At 40.0% G+C, this 25,118-nt stretch overlaps 1 protein-coding gene across 4 annotated transcripts in view; it reads right to left on the bottom strand.

Moving 5' to 3' along the window:
- Positions 1–25,118, bottom strand: part of STRBP (spermatid perinuclear RNA binding protein) — a 39,869-nt gene that overhangs the window by 2,957 nt on the left and 11,794 nt on the right. For 2 of the 4 annotated variants that reach the window (XM_009331598.1, XM_009331595.1), the window contains exons 5-17: positions 23,480–23,624; positions 17,831–17,925; positions 17,322–17,417; positions 16,500–16,611; positions 15,807–15,904; positions 15,213–15,324; positions 14,389–14,481; positions 13,390–13,589; positions 10,865–11,023; positions 9,326–9,460; positions 8,274–8,414; positions 6,482–6,605; positions 4,281–4,325 (exon numbers count right to left, since the gene is read on the bottom strand). In XM_009331598.1, coding sequence (XP_009329873.1) covers positions 4,281–4,325; positions 6,482–6,605; positions 8,274–8,414; positions 9,326–9,460; positions 10,865–11,023; positions 13,390–13,589; positions 14,389–14,481; positions 15,213–15,324; positions 15,807–15,904; positions 16,500–16,611; positions 17,322–17,417; positions 17,831–17,925; positions 23,480–23,624 — 1,555 coding nt within the window. Of the gene's footprint in view, positions 1–1,164; positions 1,708–4,280; positions 4,326–6,481; positions 6,606–8,273; positions 8,415–9,325; positions 9,461–10,864; positions 11,024–13,389; positions 13,590–14,388; positions 14,482–15,212; positions 15,325–15,806; positions 15,905–16,499; positions 16,612–17,321; positions 17,418–17,830; positions 17,926–23,479; positions 23,625–25,118 lie in introns of those variants that run through there. The other 2 variants (XM_009331597.1, XM_009331596.1) reach the window with 2 other exon arrangements.

Here is a 25,118-nt window from a genome sequence, read left to right as displayed (position 1 = left end):
TAGGGGAGGAGGAACTTTACATTGCTTTAAGCACCGTTCTTACACCCTCTTCATATATAAAGCTCCCCCGCCTCAGCAGCAGAGTCTGTTGGAGAACAGAGTGTATAAAGGCCATCTTTGAAAGAGCATGAACTAAAGTAAACCTACTGAAAAGCAACAGGTGAGGTCTGAGTAGAGAAGTGCAACCAACAGTGCTGCTTATTTTGTGGGGTGATACCTTAATAAAGACTACTCGAATTCCTCATTCGAGCCCATAGCAGTTTTTATGCAGAAGTCCACAACAGATGGAGACAGCATGGAGCTGGGGCCTGTCCTGGAATTTCAGACAGGTGCGCACACTCCGTAGCAGAAAGAGGATTCTTTTGGTTTGAGCACCAACTCTTAGATAAAAGTACTGGCCTATGGCTGAAGTGTGTCACTTTTCACAGCAGCACTCAACAAGAACTGGGACAATTAAATAGCAAGTTTTCATGGGGACCTTGTTGCTGCTTTAGATTCTTATAAATGTAAGGGGGAAAAGGAGAACCCTTTGTTTTAATACGAGATTGACAACTAAAATGCTTTCTCTAGAAATGGTGGATGGAAAAATCAAGGGTGGGCAGACAATCTTAAAAGTGAAGAAGGCCACAAGAACAAGTACAATTTTTTTTTTCTTTTTTTTTTTTCTTTTTTTTCCTCTTTTGTAAAAACAGAAAAGAAAGGAAAACAAGCAGCTTTTGAGCTCTAAAGAACCTGTTTTTAACATTATTGTCGTCCTTTCTCTGGGCAATACGGACTTAACTGTGTATTCCTGTAATTACATAACAAGAGTCCTTCTGTGGGAACTTCCTTTGTTTAATACTTAATTTCACAGAATGCAACCTAATACAGAGAGACAGCCTAAGATTAATTCCCTTTGTTTCATTTGTTTTTCAGTATTTTGTGTACAAGTGAAAAGCCTTCTTGGATAATTAAGACTGTGTCTAAAATCACAGTTACAGTATGCTGATATTAAAGACTGTAAGGAAATTCAGGTACTGATGCTTAACTATAAAAAATAAGATAAAACAATATTTTAACCCATATTTTACTAAGTTTATTACACACCATAATATTTACAAAGTTAAATGTTAACTGTAAAGTTTCTATTGTGTGAGTTTGGGTTTTTTTTATTTTTAATTTTTATTTTTTAAAGAACTATGCCCTGCATTTAATAACCCTACAACAAGTACAGGTCATTAACTGAATCTGTTGTGACTGCATTAGGAAACAGGCAGTACTCTTGTGTTACAACAAAACAGTTTATTTGTGATCAGTGTTTTATATTCTATACATCCTTCACAAATTTAATTTTACATAATCGGATACTTCATTTAAAACGTAAGATTTAAGCTTCTAGTTCTTCCCTATAACAGAAGGCTGGTATAAGTTATTTGAAAATGAGGTAACATTTCACAGAACATTTTTTTCAAGTTTTAGAGAACTAAATTTGCATTTTGTTAAAATCAAAAAGTAGGAAAAAGATGTTTCTTTACAAATGACTTTGCTCAAGTATGTGTTCAAAGAAAACAGGATAAAAAGGCTTTTTTTCTTCTAACATTCTGTACTGTACTGTGTTGTTCAATCAATAGGAATTAGCTTCTGCCATTTGCTAAAAGAATGAGTAGTGGGGAACAGGATAAGTTGGGAATTTCATAACTGGTAACAGAACCATTCTCTTGGGTAAACCTACAGAGAGAAGAAAGGGAGAGGACTCCAAATAAGTTCAGTGATCCAAGAAAGTCAGATAAGAGCTTACAGTAGTGTTCTCATTAACCTTTTCCAGATCAGTCAGTCAGCGTGATTTTAGGGTGCAGAGTCCCATAAACAGTAACACTTCAACACTTTGCACTATTTCAAACAGGTGGTTAGCTTAAAGTTTGCTTTTATTTTTGTCCTGGTGTTTGGTAAAATTAAAGTAACCAATATTCTCAAAAGCAGAGTGTGTATTTGGACTTTAATCATCTTTATGATAATTCATCTCTTATCTCATTCTATGTTCTGAGTTAATTTCACAGGCCGGTTACAATTGCAGATACTGTAGACAGGCACGGCTGTGCATAAAAGAACTCGGAGGGAAACTGTTCAACAGTTTTGATAAGCATCCAGATAGGTCAGCCAGAAATCAAGCACCTACAGTAAATTCTGCATTTCCTCTCCTGTATTGAAGTGGCAAATCTGGAAAGATTAATATCTGCCTGATTTCATGATTATTACAGAGTTCTTGTGGCCTCACAAACTTCTGCACAATTAAATATTTGTTTGTTTTTTTAATCTTTCCTATTTAAATTCTAGTATTTAACCTATGTATCCATTTAGAAATCACAAAGCAGCAACAGCAGGTATTCCAGAGCACCAGATGATCAAAGTGAAGTTTCCCAACATGCAACAGCTTACAAAGGCAAGGAGACATGTTTACCTTACAGCCAAAAAGCATTATCCCAGTACTTCGCATCACAATCATAAGACATTAAAAACAGAAACTCTTTATGTGAAAAATGGGAGCATTCAATTCCACAATGCTTTGAAGTCAGTGATATGTCACATATACACAGCTAAGTGATTAAAATCCAGCTCCCAAAATAGGCATCATGAGAAAAAACACAAAACAGAAGGAAGGAATGAAAGAAGCAAGAAAAGCTGCAAGGAAAGTTGGTAACAATTGTATTCTTCTCTTCAGCAGGGAAAGGATTCCTCTTACGTCACTATGTGTCCCTGCTTGTAAAAATACATACACGCAGATACCACTCATCGTAGTTACAGTCCGTGACTATCGCTTGGAAAGAACCAAAGGGATTTTTTAAAAATCCATTACCATGAAGTACGCCCTAAACAAAATTGCTTTCATTTTTCCTTGAGAAAACATGTAGCTATTCCTTGTGTAATACAACACAAAAGACAACACACAGAGCACGCTCAGTGGGACAGCACTGCTGTCAGCTGCTGTTCCGTCAAAGCCCTTGGCCACTCAATAGGGCAGGAGTTCTAAAACTAGAGAGGTTTGCTTTCATTTTGAAGGGAGAATTCCACAGTGTAAGTGCAGCCCACAGGCCCATTCTCCTTCCCCTTTTCCACTGCAGGAGTATGGAATAGGACCAGCTGGTCTTGGGCAAAGTGAACATTTTCAGTAAAGCAGCAGCATTCCTCTGCTGCTTATAGCTCACACCTCTAAAAGAAAGTAATGAAATCAACATTTCAAAATATTTTTAACTTTTATAATGCTATCAGGGGAGTTGGTGTTGCCCAAGCTATACAAATTCGAGAGTACTGCAAGTATTGCAAATGCTACAAAAGCTAGAAAATTAAGAACAAATTGCAAGCTTAGTTTCCCATATGAAAAACTGCAGGCCTTGAAAAGTACTCGACTTGTCATTTGAGTAGCAGGCTTTCAGCCAGTCCCTGTGACAGGAGAGGATAGTGGGACTGGTTCTGGTGGGCTTGATTTTTGTGTGCCAGGACATATCACTGACTCCAAACTGCTTTGCTCCCATTGCCACATAAACCTCATTCAAAGTAACCAAAAGGGCCGGTTAGATGTATGCATTGTTAGTCTAGCGTAAAAAAAGCCAGTGGATAGGGAGAAGCTGAGTTAAGAAAAACCCTTCTGTCATAGCTCTCTGATTATTAGTTTACTTTACAGTCTTCATGAAACCAGTGCTTTGCCAGCCTAATACCACTATGTTTCTTAGTAGAAAGTATTGTGGCAAATTACCATGTCCTAGCTTCCTTGCAGTCTGATTGCTAACGGTATAAGCTACACAAAACCCGTTTTGCTCGTCCCAAGCAGCAGTGTTTTAGCCTGCGGGGGGGTGGGGGGGGTGTATATGCACATAGCCTTCATAGAGTTGACAGCATTAAGGGAGCTTTGTCCACAAGCCACTTACACTTGGGGACAAATGTTTCGCCAATGTTACTGTAATGCCATTTAGATAAATATGGGTCTGAGATGCTGAAATAGGCCCTTCGGTAGTCTTTGAATGGAGCACAGATTGGCTGTAAAAAGTAAGAAAAACTACTTCAATTCAGTTTCAGTATGAAAGGGAACAGGCAATTAGAACAAGCAGTCCTTCCACAAATCAGGCAAAGCATAGGCAAAAAAGCTACTCCAACCAAAAAAGAACCACAAGGTTATGGCATAAAAGTGGTGTTGTCATGGTTTAAGAGCTTTAATCTCTTTGAATTTCTTCTTGGACTGCCACATTTGGACTGCCACAACAGTTTCCATATCATTTCTAATTTGTTAATTATTGGGCTATACATACCGTAAGCTGGTGCAGCTGTACTATACCCATACGGTGCTCCATAGCCTGCAATATAAACAGATAAGGGATGGGTTTTGTTTCCTACAGTATCTGAAGACAATCGGTGTTTGCACACCAATGCACAGGGAGGGACCCTTTCTGGTACATGAAGCAGGACCACATGAAAAACAAACTCATGCTAATACATACAAATCTTGCTGAAAACACTAAAATCTTTCTACACGGTGGCTTGAAGAACAAGCTACCCAATGACTTTCTTAAGCCTCAGCATCAAAGAGGCTGTATTTCATTTCCTTAGCATTTTCTTTCAGCTGAAGCCCTCAAGTCTGTACTGTCAGAGCATGGAGTTGGCATGATCCAGACATCCCATATTTGCTTATGCTCTTCCTAAAATACAAATAGGGTCTAATGCAGAGAACAGTCATTTTCATCAACTTCCATTATAAAGAGGGGAATGCTAGATGTGGCAGATACCACATCACCATCAGTAAAGCTTCTGTGAATTCTGCTTTCTCTGCCATTTCTAACAGACAAAAGAAAGTTTCACAAAGGACATCTGAACACCTAGAGGCAAACAGAGAACAGTATCTTTTTTTTCCCCAAAGAGCTAAGCATGACTCTGGAGCGAGACAAAAAGCAAGAGTGGTAACACCAATCTTGGTTACTCCATCTCAGTAGTTCATGAAGGCTTTACAGGTTTTTTTTCTGGTGGGGTCACTTGCGTCCATCACAAAAAGCAAGAGATTTCTGAGAAGAATAGGGGATGAAGAGAAAGAATCTGTGACAGCCAAGGCCAATAAAAGCTTGGCTACTTGCGACTAGCCAACAACTACAGCGACTGGGAAATTAAACTTATTTCTGGAGTAATTCCACGCTGGCAAGAAACATGCCCCTGGCAGGTTAAAGTGTCTCATAAATGACTCCTCAGGCAGAAAGACAGTTCCAAAACCAATGTTAACAGCCATTAAAAATGAATTACTGGTTTTTAATATTTATAATTACATGAACATACAGGAACAATGAAGACGACATGCTGTTCACTGTGCCAGGAAGCAAGTCTACCAAACAACAGGGCTATGCTATTAGCACGTGCGAACTGCTGAAGGGTATAATTAGAGCTCATGCTGTAATCTGAAGACCTGAACATGAGGAATATAAGTTTTATTTTTTGGAAGCTACTGGATTTGCTTTGACTAAGGAATCTCCAGCATCTCATTCTTACAAATTTGTGGTTCTTATTCCAAGTAAAAACAATGTCTAGATTCCATTCACGTCACCTGCAAGCCTCAGACATGTTGTAGAGGGTCACAAAGAATAATGTACTTTGAAAAGTAAGGGGAATGAGAAAGTGAACATTTCATTAAAATTTTCTCGTATTTACATTTTAACACCTTACACTCTATGTGCCTGTCATTTCAAAAACAAAACAACACAACAAAAAACCCGACACTATTTTGTACCAGCCAGCAGTAGCTGAGCACTTCAGCTCTTCAAGCTGGAACAGTTTTGCTTCTGATGGTTACAAATCTGCCCTAAGGAATCAGCAATGAGATATCCTGACTAGTAACTCACCTGCTCTGTACGGTAAGCACCGAGGATAAACGTGAAGCAGAAGGCCCTCAGATTTCAAAAGATGTTTATGCTAATCAGAACAACGCAGCAGGGATGATAGATTAACATCAGCCAGAGTATGAACGGAAATTTTTATTTTTGGGTTTTTTTGGCCACCACAGAAGCTACTAACAGATGCTGTGCTCACATGTGCAATTCACATAGAAAGTTTCTGGGAGCACAGTGACTCCCGAACCTGCCAACTTAATCTCCACAAGGGTTTCTTGGGAAAGCCACTCCTGATGCTAAAGGGCACCTGATCCAGGAGGTTCTTAGCTAGGAGGAGAGTTTTTGGGAATTGTGCCATGGCAGTGAACTATGAAGAAGACATACAATAAAACAATAAAGCCGGGAAAGCCATTATGCCCATAACTGTGCTCTGTGCATGCCAAGCTTCAAGTTGTACACTCATAAAGGACAGGTACTGCCAGTTTTTCAGCTCTTTATTTAAAGCCCCATGAATTCTCCCTTCTGCTTCATCTCAGATGATGAAAGCTGAAGAAATCACATGCATAGGTGACTGACACACATGGAAGAGAACACCCCAGCAGACAAAAATTAAACTATTAGCTATTAGTGTCGTGCCTTACCTGGTGTTATATATCCAGTAGCAGCAGCTGCCCCAACAAATGCCCCTCGTGTTAAAGCACCTCGTCCTCTGCCTCGAACAGCCTGGACTGCTGCAGAAACAGCTGTATTGACAACCCCTTTAGTCTGCCCAGAGTAATAAAAAATAGCAGTTCAGAAAGTGAAAGTGTTGCTGGAAATAGAAGGCCATCTGCATTAAGTCATCACCTTTTAAAAATCTCTTTAAACATGCTTGATGCGCCAGTCTTGTTAAAGGCAGAATACAGACTGGAGAACTACTGTCCTCAAGAATCTCACTGACAGAAACCAAGCGAGTCCCTTGCCAGGTCACTGACTGCAGTGCACAATGAGTCCAGGAGCATGTTCACGTCACACAGACCTGGCAGTCGGCATGGCCAGACTGCGTTATTTACCTCAGTTTTGGTCGCATGGGCATGAACGAACGCCGGTGGCTTCTGACCCTTTCTCTGCTGTGCCTCACTGCTGTCTTTCCCACCTCCTTACCAGCTTCCTCTCCTCAGTCTACAACATTGTATTTGCTTTTCTCCCACCATTCTGAACCCATATAACTTCAGCAGGGCCAGGATTTCACCCCAAAGACAAATAACCACCTCATGACAACATTGGACTGCTTTAACCTAACTGTACTAGAATGCCACCTTCCTTTTCCCATTGTCACCACCTACAAGTGAAAGAATGGCAAGGAGTTAACAGAAGCTGGTGTTGCTCAGTGCATCAGAGCACAGCTTTGCTGTACTAGATGCCCCAACTGCCCCCTGAAAACAATAAAATCATGCAAATCCAGGTATTTCAAAGACAAGTTTGGCAGTTATTGCCATCATTGACCTACTGAAAAAAGAACACATGAACAACAACAAAAAAAGAAAAATCAGAATTTAGGAAGCGCCTGAATCAGAGGTCATTTTCATATCTTAACTGCATGTGGAACTTTAATCTGTGAGATAGTGTTTTTCTCATTTACTGGACTTTCAGCACAGTAATGGAAACTGAAATACTCCTAACCAAAGGTCTTAGTGAAATGGAGGGGACTTACTAGTTACAGAACAAAAACAAAAATAAGAGTTGACTGTTATCTTTTGTGAGTGTATTTTATGATACATTCTGCTCCAGCGTGAAATGACACGAAAATCCTAATCCTAATGTATTTGCACAAAAGAGACACAAAGTTCAGGCTGTAGTCCTCTGGAGAAGAACACTGTTGATTAGTTTCTGCTCTGTTCAATCTTGATCTTAATAGATTTGAGAGATCATTGTGGCTGCTAAGCCTAATGGACAAGACCAAGCTTTTTATACAACTCTTCCTCACCAAACAAAATGGCTCATCTGAAAAGTTGAAAAGGTGCAAAAAAGGTGCAAACATCTCAGCTTACTCCAGAATCTAGAGTTAAGGCCTTTACCTGGATACAAATGACTTGTCCCCTAAGTCTATGCACCTTACATGACGAAGGAGCGCACTGTGGCTCTGGCCTGAAACACAAGAGACTTCCACATCATCACTGGTCAATCCACTGACCTTACTGTATCTCCTCCAGCTAATCAGCACCTCTCTTTCTTTGTGCCTCCTTTTCTACTATATTTCCCACAATACAGTCCCAACTATCAGATTATACTGTTATACTACAATTATTATTATAGAAGAATAAAAATAGAAACCTTACATGGGTGCGTAAAATAAGAGACTGAAATCACTTGCTTCCTGTAGAACTTCCCATATCATAAAACAACCCAGAGCTGTGATAACAGGCGGTCCAAAAAGCAAGTAACAATTCTTACCTGAGGAAGAATCTTCTTTTTCTTGTTGTTTGCTGCATTAGGCCCAGAAAACAGTTTTTCAAGTGCTGCTAATGCAGCACTTGCTTTTGCTACTTTCTTGTTTGGGCCTGCACCTCTGAACTTCTGCCCATCCACTTCTACCTGAAAATTGAGACATGAGTTTATGCCTAGTATTTATCCTTGGGAATACCATGCTGCACCCACTCATCATGATGTGCCATCCCATAAAGAACTTCAGCAGTAAAAAAAAAAAATCCTCAGTGTCTTATGTGACAAATTTCTATTGCTTCTAGATTATGAAGCTGATAAAGAATACCTAAGTGATCCTGTGAACCATTTATTGCAGATATTAGGAATCTGGAAACTACAAGTGCAATTCAAAGAGGACCAGTATATCTATTTGATACTGAATTTGGCCAGTATGCTTGAGCTTCTCAACGCCTGAATGATACCGCTAAGAAACAGGGGTTTTAGGAATCTTTTGAGGCTCCCCTCATCTTTATCAATGCCTTACATACCAGCATCTTTGCCTGCACTATACATACACTGTTTAACTGGGATGCTACCTCATACCACTATAGAGCCCAGTGCTACTTCAGAGATAGCACAAGTAGATGAAGAAATCAAATGAGTTTACCCTCTGCTACAGTCATTCCAAATACCCCTGGGTAAGCTGGCAACAGGAGATTCAAGTCAGGTCACTAACATGGGGTTACCAAGTATGTTTGCAAATTTTCAAGTCAGATATTTTTGTCAAGCTGTGGATCTTCTACTTCCCCCCTCCTCCTCATGTCAAGACATGATGTAGTCTGGGGCTCTCAGAATCCAGTTTTAATTGTCATTGTTATTTTCCTAAAGCATAAAAGACATTCCTTTCCCCAGTCTAATCATCGCAGCAGCAATAAGAGATGCAAAAACATGAAAACATCACCACCACAGATGTGCATTGCAAAAAGCAAAATATGAAAAATCTGAACTGTAGCAGCAAGCAACTCCAAAGACTGAAGCACTGTTAATAAAACCTACTAACTCTGTAACTCTGCTTCACTCACCTCCATCACAAAGCGCTTGTCATGGCTTCCACCTGTCTCAGAGATGAGCTCATACTTCAGACCTCTTCTTTTTTCATTGAGCTCCATCACTGGGTTTTTGCCACTTGCTGTGAGTATAGGACCTTGAGTTCTTACCTAGAGAGACATTCATGGTGTTGCTTTAGAGCCTTTATCTCTTCAGAAGGCAGGTAAACATCTACAGCATTGTGGCTTACAGTGCCACATGGCCAGCCACTTAGAGAATGCCAGCATTATCACTGTGTCAAGCCTCTGCAATTGCTTGTTCTTCCCAACATGCAGGCCTCGGCAGGCTTCCCAGGAACAGACCTGTATCAAAGATAACACTGCCTCGGCTTCAGCATAACATGCTACGCTAGAACAGCAGATGTAAAGTCTCTCCTCCAAAGAACGGCAGGAGGACAAACAATACTGTAAAAGAAGTCACACCCTCTTTATTTCTGTTGGTGAGAGCTACTGTCCTCGTGGCCTGGTCTGGTGACTACACAAACTCAACGTTACACCAGCTGCACTTGGAATTTCAACCCTGAGAGTATCCAAAGCTGAAGCTGAGGCCACGGTGTCAAGTTCCTTGAAATCGAAGGCTTTATCACTGAAAGGAGAGATTAGCCTTCCCAACCTTGCACACATCTCTGCTGCTCGATCTAATTACGTCCTGGCACTACTGAGCTCTGACTGAAGAAGTCTCGTATCCCGGGTCACATGTTTCAGCAGAAATATCTGTAAGTGTTTGGAAAGCAAGGAAGGTAAAGCTGAGATCTCAGTGCACCAGCATATCAGCCTCCATTAGAGTGCACTCAGCTACAGATATAAATGACTACTCACTAATGAAGAAAAAGATATTAAGGGATCAAAACAATGTTTTCCAGAGCAACTTCTTATTTTGGATAAAGATCAGGAGTCCTAGTACCAGGACCTGCCCTTTGAAAGTAAAGTGTCTCAAAAGCGTAAACATGGAAACCCAAAGTCATGCAGCTTGGGAAATACCTTGGTCATCTTAAAATATTACCCACTTTTGTGATAAAATATTATCGATTTTAAAGGAAAATTAACAGGTCAGTTTGTTGAGTATAAAATACCCCTGCAATTGCCACAATTTCTGTTTTGTAATAGTCATAATAGAACATAGTGATTTTTGCAAACTTTGTTCTTGGGACTAAATTTTCGGAGCATTACTAGACCCCAAAGGCACCAAACAAGATGGAGCTGTCCCAGTCGTGAGACCATACATTAACTAACGAGAAGAGACAACACCTGTCTCAAAGAGTTTATGGTCTTATGAGGACAAGATGGCTACCCCAGCTTAAACTTGCGGAAAGGAGGCTCAAAGATCAGTCATTTGTCCACAGTGACACAAAGCCTATGGCAGATCTGAGACTGGAAACGCTCTCTTAATTCCTCACCCACCACCCTAACTAAAATGCCATCCTCTTCTGGGAGAAGAGAAAAAAAAACCCTGAAAAAGAAAAAAAACAAACTCCACACCTCTCCATCACTTGACCTTTTTAATGCAGTACTCACCTCTAGGGTAGCAGAGGTGTCAGCTGTGGAATTTCCAGTATTATTGCTTGAGATTGAAGACATTGTTTCATTTTTACCTTCAGTATCTGATTTTTCATCAGAACTCGTACACTCCACATCTGCATCAAAACCAGTTGGATACCCCATCGCTTGTAAAACCTACAACAAAGCCACATGAAATGAACTGTAAAATAGGTAGCAGTACAGAAACAAATACAAAGCTGATCACAACACAAAAGAATGTCCATCATGCACTTAATAAAGGCAGATTGCTTAGAAATATGTTTTCTCCTGTGTTGAAATGGAGAAAAACACAATAGCAATGGGGAAAATAGTTCCAGGTTTCCAAAAGTGGAATCAACACAAACAGAATTTTAGTCTCAAAGATAGCAATTACTCATAAGCACCATCCATCATCTCCAGAATTCCTTGTAAAATAATAGATTAAAATTCAGAAGTGCATTCGCTGCATGACACTGCTTAACAGTATAAGGAGATTGTTTTGCACACCATTTTCCCCCTCTCTCTGTGTATACGGACAGATCAAAAGATTGACTGTAGGGCAAACAAGACAAAGTGTCTTACGAGAATTAACACATTATACTTCTACAAGATGGTACTTCTGGAGTTTCCTAGGAAACGGCAGGTGACAGCCGGTAGGTACCCAAGTAGTACACAAAACGTGTCCCTGAAGCTAGAGGACTGATACTGCCTCCCTTGCTTGCATCTTTCAGGAACACCAGAGGATAAATGCTTCCAAAGCAGGTGTACAGGGAGCAAATTCCTGAACCGAGATGTGAGGTGAAGGAATGCCCGGCTAGCAGAGTAACAAGCTGTCTGCCTGCAGTAGCCTACCTCTTAGTGAGCCACGTCACAACCTCCAAGCTTCCTCCATGCTGCTTACAACCAGCAGCTGTATAGCAAATGAAATTTTACCAATTAAGGTACTATTCATCAGGTCCTTCAAAACATCCTCCACTAGCAAGGCCAGCCTCTCCTTTAACCAGCTACCTAACCTAGTTGTACAGGGGTACCAGACACAGGCCCAAAAGAATCTGAAAAGAACCTGAAGCTCCGCTGAAAATTTAGTCCCAAGAACGAAGTTTGCAAAAATCACTATGTTCCAACACTGAATTGAGAACTGCACGGGTAACTCCAGGCTTAGCTCCCATACCATCGTGGTACATTTGGCTGCATTTGCAAGACTTCTAAATTTGAAAAAGGTCAGATCTAGAAACTGAAATGGTCACATTATTCCCTCTTAAAAGTCTGGGAAAGCAGGGCCTGGATCTGCTAGGAAAAAAAAGAAAGGAAAAAAAAAAAGCTAGTCTCTACCACACCACCCATTTCCTCTTGGCTTGAATCATGGATGTTTTGAAGTGTAGCCCAGGAGTTGTATATGTGTAAATTTAGAGAAAGCAGAGCTGGGTAGGCACCAGCACAGATCTGGCTGACACAGAGAGGTTCAAGGGCAGAGAAGTCGCAGCTTTTCAGGACAAGTTTTTTTTGTTTTGTTTTGTTTTGTTTTTTTTTAAAAACAACTGCAGGGAGGGAGGCAAAATAAAAGAATGAGGCAGAAGGTCTGGAAGGACACACATGCAGAGAGGTACTTTTCCTGGAGGAACAGCACATTCCCTCAGATACTTCTGGACACTTTGAACTTGAAAGCACATGGGACAATGGGATTTTCAAAACTGAAATCAAAGGAAAGCAAGAAGTTGCCAGATGAAGCTTCTAAAAAGGAAATTCTTGTTCAAAACAAAATGAAGCACAGAATGACAGATGGGCTTGTTCTATCATAAGTGCAGTTCTATTAAAAGAGGTTCTCTTTCACATGAATTGTCCGGAGGAAACTTTCGTTTCTTCCCAGAAACCCAGCAGGCTCGGTCTGCTTTAACAGTCTGAACTGTCCTCATGCAATATGACAAGGATGTTCATGCTGGGCGTTCCAGTCTATCACTGCTTTACAGACCTAAGCTCTGTCATGTAGATCACCTACAAGAAGCAACAGTAGGTTGACTAGTACCGGAATGATACTAGTCTCTTACTGAAAAATTGACTGGAGACCAATCATTTATGTACACTGTTTATCCCAGTGCACAAAGGTACTCTTCAGACACTGAAGACGGGAAACAACTCCATGTTTCCATGAGCTCACAACCCAGGAATGGACACAATGAAGGGGAGAAAGAGGGAGCCACCAACATGCTGTTCTCAAACCAACAGGAGGAAGGAGTAGAACAGAACAAAACTGAACCCCTCCAGTCCAGCACTTAAACACCACATTCAGTCCATTGTCACATGAGCTGACCTGCAGAGCCCTGGGAAGTTCTCCCTCCCCTCCGCTAATATAAAACCAGTGATGCTCTTTGAACCATGCCCAGCTGTGTTTAGAGTACATAGGTAGTAGCTCAGCTTCATCCAAATTATTCTTAATTTTGAGGTTGCATATTACTAGTTCTAACCATATTTCATACTCTATGTTCCAAGATGTGGGGTTAGCAGATTACTTCAGGCTGCCTTACCTTCACTGCCACATGGAGCTTGGCTGTTTTCTTAGAAGGTCCTGATGCTTCATATGTCGTACCATCAACATCTACAGACATTGTGAAGACTGGGGCATGGACTGGACCAGACTGTGACAGCAGCTTATACTGAAGCCCTGGCCTGATTTGGTTCAGCCTCATCAGAGCATTCATGAGATCTATTGCTTTACTATCTAGTACTAGTACAAGATAGTAGGAAGGGGGGTGGGGGTGGGGGAAGGGAAAATGAACAAAACAAGATGAACAGAAAAATGAAACAGTTTGCATTTCAGTGCCTTCTGTCTGTATAAAGGAGCAGAACAACCCCTCAGCCTCTCAGAGGTTGAGGCTAGCCGTTACACTGTTAAGTCATTAATAAGCCATTCTACTTTTGGGTAACAACTATAATTACCCATTTTTAAATATTGTTAACACAATTCTTTTGCAGCTAGCTATATTCCTCCTGGCTGCTATAAAAGGAGTAACAAGTTTTATAGGTAGTGAGGAACCAGATCTAGAACTGGCACCAAAGTAGCACAATGAAAATAGCCCCCAGAACTGACTGGATCCCAGCAATGCTGAGAGACTTCTAGTCTGTGCATATATGCAATGTCAATGTTTTGTAGATTAAGCATTTTATTTTTCTTGTGGGAGGTCTTGAGAGACCACAACTAGCTCAAGAAGGGGAGGAAAGCAAAAAGGCAAATCTTCACACAGCAAAGTCACTGCAGTATTGGGGGGGGTGGGGTGGGGGAGAACCAACAAACCAAGCAAAACACAGTACAGGGACATTATCAGTAAGATACCTCTGCTGCTTGGGCAACTTAAATTTTACTGTAACTTGATGGGTTTGACATTCTGAATGTGGGGTGATAGAGACAACATTTTTTGTTCCAAAGACTTTTTCACGTTATTCCACACCAACACAGAGAAGCTCTTAAACCAGCTCCCACCGTGCAATAGATCTTTGAAAACAGAATGGAGAAGTATTGCACTTACTTTTCCTCAGATTACGCTTCATCTTTTTATTTGGATCTTTATCATCCCCAACACTATCTTCAAATGGTCTCTTAAGAGCAGATGAGCCTGTACCTAGGGTATAAATTTCTTTGTAATATGGATATGCTATTAGAAAAACAAAATTCCACAGCAGGAGTCTGATGAGTCTCGTACTGTTCCCTACATGTTTATAATGAAAAGAACTCAACCATCAGTCCGAGCTTTCTTATTGCTACACGTAAGCCAATATTAGCTTATTACTCACTGTACCATGCCATGCAAGATGTCTGTTTCCAATATCATGTGTGATATAAGTAGTGTAATTCTGCAGTGTTGCTTTTTACAGTTAGTCTAAGGCAAGAACTCCAATAGTATTGTTTTTTACAAAAAATATACATGGAAGTTTATTTTTATTATACACATATTGTTTTCTAGGAAGAATTCTTGAGTAATTCTTATTATAGACACTCGTTACATGCTTTTTGACCAGTCTACAGTCTCTCCTTCCCCAGCATAAAAATCATAAACACTACTTTTACTCTTCAGACCCCAAAGGACTTTGTGCTTAAAGAAAATCATCGGCTATATTCTAGCTGTACTGCTGCTCCTCTGTTGGTACTTCTAGAGAACAGAACTTCCAGATTTTCTCCTAGCAATGAAATAATAATAAAAAAAACCCACAAAACAAAAACCAAACCACACATTTAACACAAAGAAAAGCCTTTACTTTGCATTCACAGCGTATAATTCAGGAATTTCACCCATTCCAAATTAACCCCTAGTTTATTGCCCAATTAGTGATTGTTGGAGCAAACAATACCTACCTTCTTTGTCAGTTACTGACCAGGAATATTTCTGAAATGACTTATTTGATGGGAGGGGATCCATTTCCAAAACCTTATAGATCTGACCAAACGCTGATAATCTGAGGGCATGCTATAAGGTGACAGTAGAAACGTAAGTTACATCACAGCACTACTTTACCTTGGTTATTTAAGTTTCTAAATAAGTTTGTAGACACTGAACCACTTCTTCTATGAGAAGAAAGCTTCTACAGCTATATTCTATGATAGCTATAGAAAATGCTAATGTCTAAAAATTTAAAACTCATTAATTTCTGTAACACAAAGTGCAGGGCACATTGACAGAGAGCCTACTCAAGGGCTCTGTGCCATAAGCACTTGAGGTGGGATGCAAGTGGTGCACAGACATTAGACTGCCTTTTGTAAGGATTAGATTTCATACACATTTAACTCTTGCACGCATGAACTATCATTTAATCTTCCCAGTGTAGCACACCGGAAGAGCTGTCAGGACTGCCATTAAAATAAGCTATCCTGGCAGAGAGTAAATTGTATTAATGGACTGAAATCTTCACTGTTATAGTATCTAGCTCCTCAGATGTACGAGTTTTCTACCTGAGCACTGTGCGTAATGGCTTCTTTTTGCTGAACTGTCATATAAGACAAAGCATCTGTTGGCTCCCGTTCACAGGGGTCATGCAGACCAGGGCCTCCTAGGAGGAAAAGAGGCAAAGCAGATTATTGATAGTAAACGAGAAGCAATATGAAAATGGATACTGCAACAGCTAGTCTCAGTCTTCAGCAGAGTGGGAAGCGCACCTTTTCCAGTAAGGGATTCAAACATCGTACAAAGCAAGCTAACCCCTAGATTTTACTCCCTTGCAGCAATGGCCACAGAACTTACCAGGGTTAACACTGCGCATGTGTAACAGCGTGAACTAAAAGCAGAAAGTTTAAAAAGAAACCCAAATAATTTGGATAGATATGTAGATTTCGATGAGTCTATGGAAAACATGGTCCTTAAGTCTATTCATTTGTTTGCCACCTCTTAATGAGATAGCAGTTAATTTATGAACAAACCTAACGTTCCCTATTAACTTCTACTGCATTGGAAGTACTCAAACAGTTACAGCCATGCAACTTCCTTTTTTTTTTTCCTTTTCATTTCAAACAAGAAACCATTAATTTAGCTCCACTGCCTGTTAGGAGCTCAAGGCAGGCATTTTTCATCTAATTGTACAGCAACAGCAAAATGTTAAGGCTGTCTGATCAACCTTTTGTGTTCCTGAAGTTAATTTGGCCCCTTACCGGGAAGCAGAATTCCAGATGCCAAACACTCCATCACTCGTCGCAATGCTTCCCCAGCGCCCAAAGGTCTATTACAAGTACCTATAGATTTTTCACATATAAGCTCGAGTGGCTAGAAGACATTAAATTACGATTAGTATGGACACAAGGGTAACTGTAACTGCAGTTAAATATGGAGGGGTAGAGGGTAAGAATATTCACATCAGCTTACTTCATTTTTAATCCACTACAGGTCTAACTGACAGAGACATCCATCCCAGAGGACAGTTCACGGCACATGTATATGTTCCCTGCTCTGAGTCACCTTCTGAGGAAACCAACTGCTCTCCATTAACTGCCCAGGAAGTCTAAAAGGAGCCTTCTAAAGCCAAGTCACGTGAGTATTCTGTTCCCCTCAAAGGGTTATCAGTTCAACGTGAGAGAAAGCACTGCCTCCACTGACTTACAAAGTGTTCCTTTCTGGATATGCAGAGCATTTGGCCCTCCCCAAACCTGCTAACGTGAAATGGTATCCTCTGGTAGGAGCAGCACTGTCACGGTAGTAGAATATTTTTGAAAAGCTAAACTTGGAGGAAACAAGCGGGATTCTATTGCAAATCCTTGAGGATGTGCAAGGCCCAAAACATTACGTCTCTTTCTATGGTATCTGTACTTCCTACAAGCACTTTTCTACACAGGGGTAACAGTTAGTGGGGAGTAGAAGGAAGGGGGGTTTAAGGAGGAGTTTCATACAATGCACCATTTTCTCCAATGCAGACACTGCTACAATTCTCAGGAGATCTGAGACCTGACCTTGTGGCCTTCAACTCTTTCTGTACTTACCCATCCTTTCAGTGGTGCCCATGTGGGGACTCTGTTGCACAAATCCCGCAGAATACGAAGGACAATTACACATGATTTTAGTCCATTTGCCCTGGCCTAAAACAAACAAAATGATTCCAATACACCTGCAAAAACCTGGCCTTCAATTTTGCTTTTCTTTTTAAATGCACAGAGTCCTGGGATAGATTTTTTTAATTATTATTACTTAACACTTAATCAGCTTCATGCAAAATAAAAAGTTATATAAAAGTAAAATATTTCAATTTAGAGTCACATGTAAAAAAGGAAGCAAAATGTCAAGATTGCTTTTGTAGCCTCATGACAACTCTAGACCAGTTGGCTGTCTACCTGTCACGTTTGCCCTTGCACAGTACAGCACTGAATTCGGAATTCTACACCTTTGCTCTATTAGGGACTAGTCAGAAATTAAAGAGGCATTAAAATTAAAACTGTCTCAAATTAAACCTCGTAAGGCTACAATAACAACAAGGTAAGAACAAATAGCCAACCTGAAACCATTTGGCGTGCCGCAGAGACGCCAAGGCCTCCAGGCATTTCTGCCTGTCCAATAAGTCCGGAGGATCTTTCATCGCAACATTATCTACTGGTAAAAATGGGATAAAAAGAGACAGATACAATTTGACCAAGGGGTTTCTGTCACAATACAAAAAGAGCGGCAGCATCTCAATGAGATAATAAGACTCCCAGAATTTAAGTGCACTGTGTTATTTAATTTAAACAAGCCATTAAAGGTAGTAAATGTGCACGTGTGCAACAGAAGCAAAGGCATTCACTCCTTGTAAAATAACAGTAATAATAAAGATGGCCACTGCTACAGACAATCTGGGATCTTATTAAAAATGTAGAACACATTTCAGGGCAGAAAATAGCTACATAGCACTTTTTTTGTTGGGTTGTATTTGGCTTTCCCCTCCCCCTTCTTTCCCTTCTTTGTGACTTTTATTCCACAAAAGTGGCACAGAATTTCAGAGAGACAAGCTTCTTTTGACACGAGGAAGATATTCTTGGAGAGGGTATAAAAAAAATTGTAATAGGTAGAAAGTGAAGTTACATCCATGCAATTGTTGAGAATTCCAAAGAAAAACATTGACTATAGTTGAAATATTATTGCATGAACAGTACTAGCCAATACAATTCAGTGAAAGAAATATACAAGAAATGCTAGTAAGAAACTTTACTGTTTGATTAGTCTTTCATATAACCAGAACACATGAAAGAAGTAAGTTTGGTAACTTCCAGATTATTAACGGATTAGAGAGGTGGTCCCCTCTTGTAAAAATCTTCTCTTCCCAACAGCAACTGAAATCAGAGGAAATTCAAAGAAGGATTTGAGAGACAAGACACTGATATCTGCTGTGCAGGTTTACACTTTTTTCCTTTTTTTTTTTTCCCCTTTCTCTTTTTTATCCAGCATGCAACAAACTGCTTTTAGCAGTCAAATCCGATTCTATATTGAGGGACATTATGCATCAGTGCTTTCTTCCCTGATTTTTTTTTTTTTATCCTAAGGAGTTATTTGCATCCAGATTCTCTGGAAACTCTGTACAAATGACAGATTTTGCGTATCTGTGAAATCAGGTTAAAAAGATTTTAGTTTTTAGCTGACATGAGAAGAACATACTGGAAGAACTAAATGAATCCATGGCTCAACTAAAACCTTGACTATGTTATTTTCCTATGAATACACGATTATTCTTTATTTCAAAATAAATAATTTGGAAAACATAGTCTTTTCATTATTCATAATGGTCAATTCTTCAGGTCTTGAGAGACCTACGCAGGTCTGAATGAAATACAATATCCATTCCAAATTGAAGACTATGCTAGATAAGCAAAATCCAGCAGGACATTTAAAATATGAGGACAAGTTAGGAGAAAAAAGTACCATCAGTTTGTAGTACAATCTATTAGTAACATCTCAAAGTACATTTTCGTAGGTTACTTTGGATAGTACTGGATGCATGTGCAGTTGCATCTTTAACGTTAAAATTGCTTCACCTCCTATGCCATTCAACGGGAAGGTTACTCTGGTAAAAGCACATTGTTATGATGGATAAAAGAGCCCAAAGCCAAAAAAAAAAAACAAACCAACACCCCAGTGTAAAACTGAACAGAACCAGGTATCTTGTCTGACTGTTCATAGCTGCAGTTCACACCTGCTGGCTCTGCTGCCAGCAGAAGACTTAAGTGCTATAAGCTTATTTTCAAACCCCAATGAACTTCGCAGCAGATATTTGCATTGTTTCTTATTGCCCTGACCAACAGTATTACAGTATTAGGATTAATCACTCCTCTCGCCTGTTTTCCAAATAAAAGCTGCAAAGTCTCAAAGCACTGGATTTCTATGAGCACAAAAGGTCACTTTGGAACACAAGATTTGCTTCTAAATTTCCTTTGCAGTTTCATTATTTTCAGGAGTAATGTTTTGTGGCACACAATTACTAAATGTACATCTATGTAATTCTGTAAGAAAACTTCATTATGGACAATATAAACATCTGCTTAAAGCTCATGTACTGTATAAAACAACTACTGTCAATGAATGATCAAAATCTTATTTTAAAATGTTAGAAATGGCAAAGGTGACTGATTGCAAAATCATTAATTTTTTGCAATGAACTGGATCTTTAATTGCCTAGGGACTTTTACTTAGTATTGTACAAGGCTTTCCTAAAGTGTGTTGCAGCTATTGACAAGTAAATTAATTTTTCCTTTTACAAAACATAAACAGAATATGTGTCATCTGTCATTCAGGTGAATGAAAAACCTTGTAAGATTTAATTTGTTTCAACAAGTTAGAATCATACTTTTTCCTACAGGATTAAGGCTATTTCCAAAGGTATAAATTACAAATATCTTGGAGGATTTTGACAATCGCAAATTCAGCGCTAGTGTCCCGAGCACTTTTCGCAGATGTTGCAGTCAGCCAACTTTTGGGTGCAAGATTCTATTAAACAGAAAGATGAAGAGAACAGGCAGTGAAGAGGGCGAGCGGCTTGCAGTAGGCTCCCTTTCGACACCCTCAGGAGAATGGCATGTTTCTTCATGCTCTGCCAGTCAGGAAAGTGAGACCCAATCAAAATTTTCAGATGTGATTGCAAAGCTTTACTTTTTTTCTTGTAGTTTTAACAAGGGCAATGATACAAGGAGTTTAATAAACAGTTAATAGTAAAGCCCTGACACCAGCTCCCACTATGCAACACAGAACCAATCCTTCAGTAATTCTCTCTCCACTTGTTGTATGTTTTCTCTTCACACAGTAGCTGCCAACTTCATTCATCAGCAGCCAGCCATACAAGGAGCATTGTCTTGTCCGTACAGGCAAGGTAAATCTGTGGCTTGTGGCCCCTTCAAAGGCACTGGGCACCTTTGGAGCATCACTGGCTGCGCCTGCCCAGCAAAGGCGGCAGCAGAGGCAGACCGTTTAGGCAGTAGTTGCTCAAGGAGCAAGGTTGATTTCAGCCCCACTCTGGTAAATGAACTTGTTTACCATTACATAAGCTTGTAACAATGCTCAGTAGCAACAACTGATTTGCAAGCTACAAGGTTCTGGTCTGGAAAGCCCAATTTATATTTCATGCTATGAATAAAAATTCAGTTTGTTAAGAAGTTTAAATTTTAAACTGATGCAAAATGCAGGAATTTTAGATGCTTGACTTCTCAACTCGACATGAGAAAGCAGAGCTTTATGGAGAACCACTTGTGAGAAACATTGAAATGCGCACACACACTGGTCCACTATTTATTTTTGCTAACAAGCAGCAAAAACAAATAGGACAAACACCACATCTTAAACATGAACACTTTTCCAAAGAGGTGGGGACTGAAGAGAAATCCAGGAATGTTTTTCAGTACATTCTGACATCAGGGCATGAAGGCACACACAGCATTCCTACAGAACAAATGGGAGCACTGATAACGAGGTCCATTGCGCCTAACCTTGCCGGTTTGGTTAGAGGACAGATTAGTGCTAATCACACCGAACGCTGAAACCTTGGTCAGTTTCGCGCGGCCGCTGCTCCCTGGGAGCGGCTCCGGGGCCAGCGGCTCCCGGGCAAACCAGCGGCAGCACCTGGAACCCAATGGCCCATCTTACATGTAAGATGAAAGGCAAGTTGACAAGCATTTTGAGCTCCCTTCATTCAAAAGGATGCATGGAATAAACTCAAAACAGTTTTTAAAACTGCACAGAAAGTATATTTACATTTGGTTGGCGCTATTCAGGAGTGTTGAAATAATATGGCAGTACTCTCTTTGGGAATGAAGGTATTTTCACCTGACAGTTTCTCTGAGTATTTTCCCTTGATACTGGATATGAAACTTTTTTGGTCTGAATCTAAGTGAAAGTGACCTAAATATGGTTGGAAGTATTATGGAAAAAAGTATCCCTCCCGGCTTTCAATTTACTTAGCGACATCCGCATAAAGTTTCACATACCTTTGAAAAGTAATATGATAAATGTCTCTGTTCACTTGTGATGAATCAATGTCAAAGAACCTGGGCTTTAAAACAAGATCCATTACCCTATTAACTATCCTCATGGGCTGTTCAGAAATGATAGCATAACACCACTCTAAGAGAGGTAGTAAAACCATTTTAAATTTTAAAAAAATTAGTACAGAATTTTGAAAATATTTTAAGATACTGAAAACAAAATAGAACACCTACAGTTTAAATATAGGAAAGCATGAATATTCAAATCCTCATTCAGTTTGAGATGAACTCAGGAGTCCCTAGAGTTTACTGCCACAACGGCATCACTTTTTGCAAGAAAATACTTGGACGGAAGCCTTTGTGCAAAAGGCTGTGTATCCCCTTGTGAGAATCTTACAAATCCTTTACCATTGAAATCTGTTCTGCACTTTGTGCTCTTTCTCACAAACATGTATCAGCTGCAACGACTACAGGGCTGATCTCAGCATCTTATGGGAAGTTGAAGAACAACTGAAGTAATACGCAATTTATTTTTAATGGTCTTGCAAAAGAGCATGGTTACTAATTTGAGAATAAACAGACATTGCAATTAGGAAATCTTTGCCATTCATCTGTTTTGTAAGATTTTTCTGCATCCAACTGCTGCCAAAGTGTTACGTTTCATTTGAAAAGGGATCCTTCCTGCCATTGCCTCAAACAAAAACGAAGAGAAACTGACCAACGTTTCTCATTGTGTCGGTATTTGAGGTGGGAGAAGGGAGGAAGCAAAGGACTTGTGGCAAGTCTAGAAAAGGGAAAAGAGCGACAGGGAGTTCCCTAGCCCACATGGGCCCAGCTGCCTCAGTTGTCATGACAGAGAGTGGCCAGTTGGTCAAAGGTCTGACATCATCCAGTGGCAAAGTTTCTAGGGATAGGTTTGGGAAGCGGAAGCAGAAATTACTGACAAGATTTTTAAAATAAAACAAAGTATGGCTACGTTTGCTCTTCTCTATTTCTCTTGTTTTCTTTCCAACCTCATTGATACTACCAGTCAACATTCCTTTAGCAAGGGGCATAAACTATAATGGACATCGTGCAGTTAGGGAGAAGGAACAGAAACAAACTAAGTTACAGTTTTCTATATCTATTTTGCTCTAAGGACATGAGGTACAATGTTCAATTCAGAAGCAGGAGTGCTGTATTGTAGCACTGTAACTTCAACTGTATCCCAGTTAGGAAATTCTTAAAGCTAGAAACATACACATATGTATCATCAATTAATAAAAATTGAGGGCCAGGACGACATACCTGCGAGCTTTGCAGGAGAGATTTTTTTAATGTAAGAAGAGGAACAATTTTATGAGGTTTTCAAGATACTACGAACCAATCCCACTTGACTGACTTAATTTGAAAACAAGACTGTGCAGCGCTGGGGAGCTCAAGAATTAACTAGCAAGTCTGAAAGAAAGGAGAACTAAGGTCTCATAGTATGTCAAAGTTAACACTGTAGCAATATTGCTTGCAAATGAAAATTTTCATGTAAATACGCACAGTTAAGTGACTTGTCTTTTTAAGGCACAAATAATGTAACCTATTGTGGCAACAGCCGGTCTAGTTAGTACATGATGCACAATTAAAAACCTACTTCCCAATTAACCCTGTGCTGCACAGTCAGGGCATTTAGATAGAACAGTCTTAAAAACAAGTTAAAACGCTCTGTGTACCTCCTTCCTTCTTCTCTGCTTCATCTCGAATGAGAGGGGATGTAAGTATCACCTTCAAAGTTAGCTTGGGCTCCTTTGTGTTACGAATAAGAATAGCTGCCTCATTTACATGCTCCTCCACGAGATACTTCTCTTCTGTAAGTTTCTGAAAGTCACCAAGAAAGATTTCAAGAATCTCCTAATCAACTGAAAAACTACAGAATCTCTGTATGTGCATATGCCTCTTAAATAATGAGAGGCCTACAAGACATTGCAATAATAAATAAGGCCTTGCCTCCCTCATTAAAAACAAACAGAAAACCCCCAGTAACACGCGTTAAGAAAAAAGGTCTGCAGCAAGTTTAATGAGAATACTAAGTAGCCCCACTATATTATCACTACTTTTTTTTTTTCTTTTTCTTTTTTTACAACGAAGACAGAAGTGTGCAAAATACCACCAGCAACTTTTGTTCTTAATAAGTACACACTTCTCCGGTAACGCTGCCTCTAAATGTGAAAGCTCTCATATGCAGTATGACGAACACAGCCATAACTGTCAGTGCAAACGGATGACAAGATTCCAGTGCAGGAGCCGCACCAGCTCGCCTAGTCCATGTACCTGCTGTGAAGTATGACCAAATATACCTTGGCCATCTCTTACCAACCCTAAGATATTCTTCAGATGCCCCAGCAACAGATTTCACCACCTCTCCAAAGAGTCTGTTCTGATTCTTAGACACATAATTTAGACAACCTATTTTGCAACAAAATTGCCCCTTGCTACAGTTCCAATTACTTCTCATCCTACCTTTGGTAGCCATGTGAGATACCGAATCACTGTCCCTTTACAAATAACCATTAATGTCTTAGAACTTACACCTGCATTCGGTCTTGACTTTTTCAAAACCAGGTAATTTTAATCACGTGGTTTTCTAGGTGCTCATTCTCACTCATCTGATTTTCTCCAACTTGTCTGTCCATCTGTCTCACTCCCTTGCCACACAGCACTGGAAACTGGACGCAAGATCCCACTGTCACCCACTTCATTCATTAATACCAGCCCTGGGAGAGATCCCTGACAATGCCTGGAAAACCTGACCTTCCTCTCTTGACAGCACCCCAATGAATCGTGTGTTTTTTAAATTGTTTTCACTAAACTTTTTATTTCTTGCTTGGATTTCTTTTGCAGATAACGCTACAAACTGCTTTACAATTTGTTCCATTAACATGCATTGTGTCAGAGGTATCTCAGGTGATCTGTATCTGCAGGACTTTCAGTAGTCCTTTGGGACCTCTCTCAACCTCCAGAAGTGCAAAGATAACCACAGGTGGTTCAGAGTCCTAAAGCTATTCCTTGTGTTTGTGTTTCAGCAAGACCATAGGGTTAGAACATGGCTAACGTATTCTAACTTCCCTCCTTGTTGCAATCTGCACTCCTCCAGCTCCTCTACTGTCGGGATGAAAGCGTTTAAGCATCTGCTCACTACTAGGCTTCAAAGCAGCACAGCAGAAGCTGTTAACATCTCTGTACCTCATTTGCTCTTTTTGACCACTAATGGGCCCACACCTTCCCTCTCCCTCCTGTATCTGATGCATCTGCAGAACCTCTCATTGTCTTTTAATGTAGCTTGTTTCATGAGTCAGATTCCTCTTACCTCAT

The sequence above is a fragment of the Pygoscelis adeliae genome, unplaced genomic scaffold (assembly GCF_000699105.1).
Source record: "Pygoscelis adeliae isolate BGI_AS28 unplaced genomic scaffold, ASM69910v1 Scaffold619, whole genome shotgun sequence".
Classification (NCBI taxonomy): domain Eukaryota; kingdom Metazoa; phylum Chordata; class Aves; order Sphenisciformes; family Spheniscidae; genus Pygoscelis; species Pygoscelis adeliae.
This window is presented reverse-complemented; position numbering and strand designations above follow the sequence as displayed.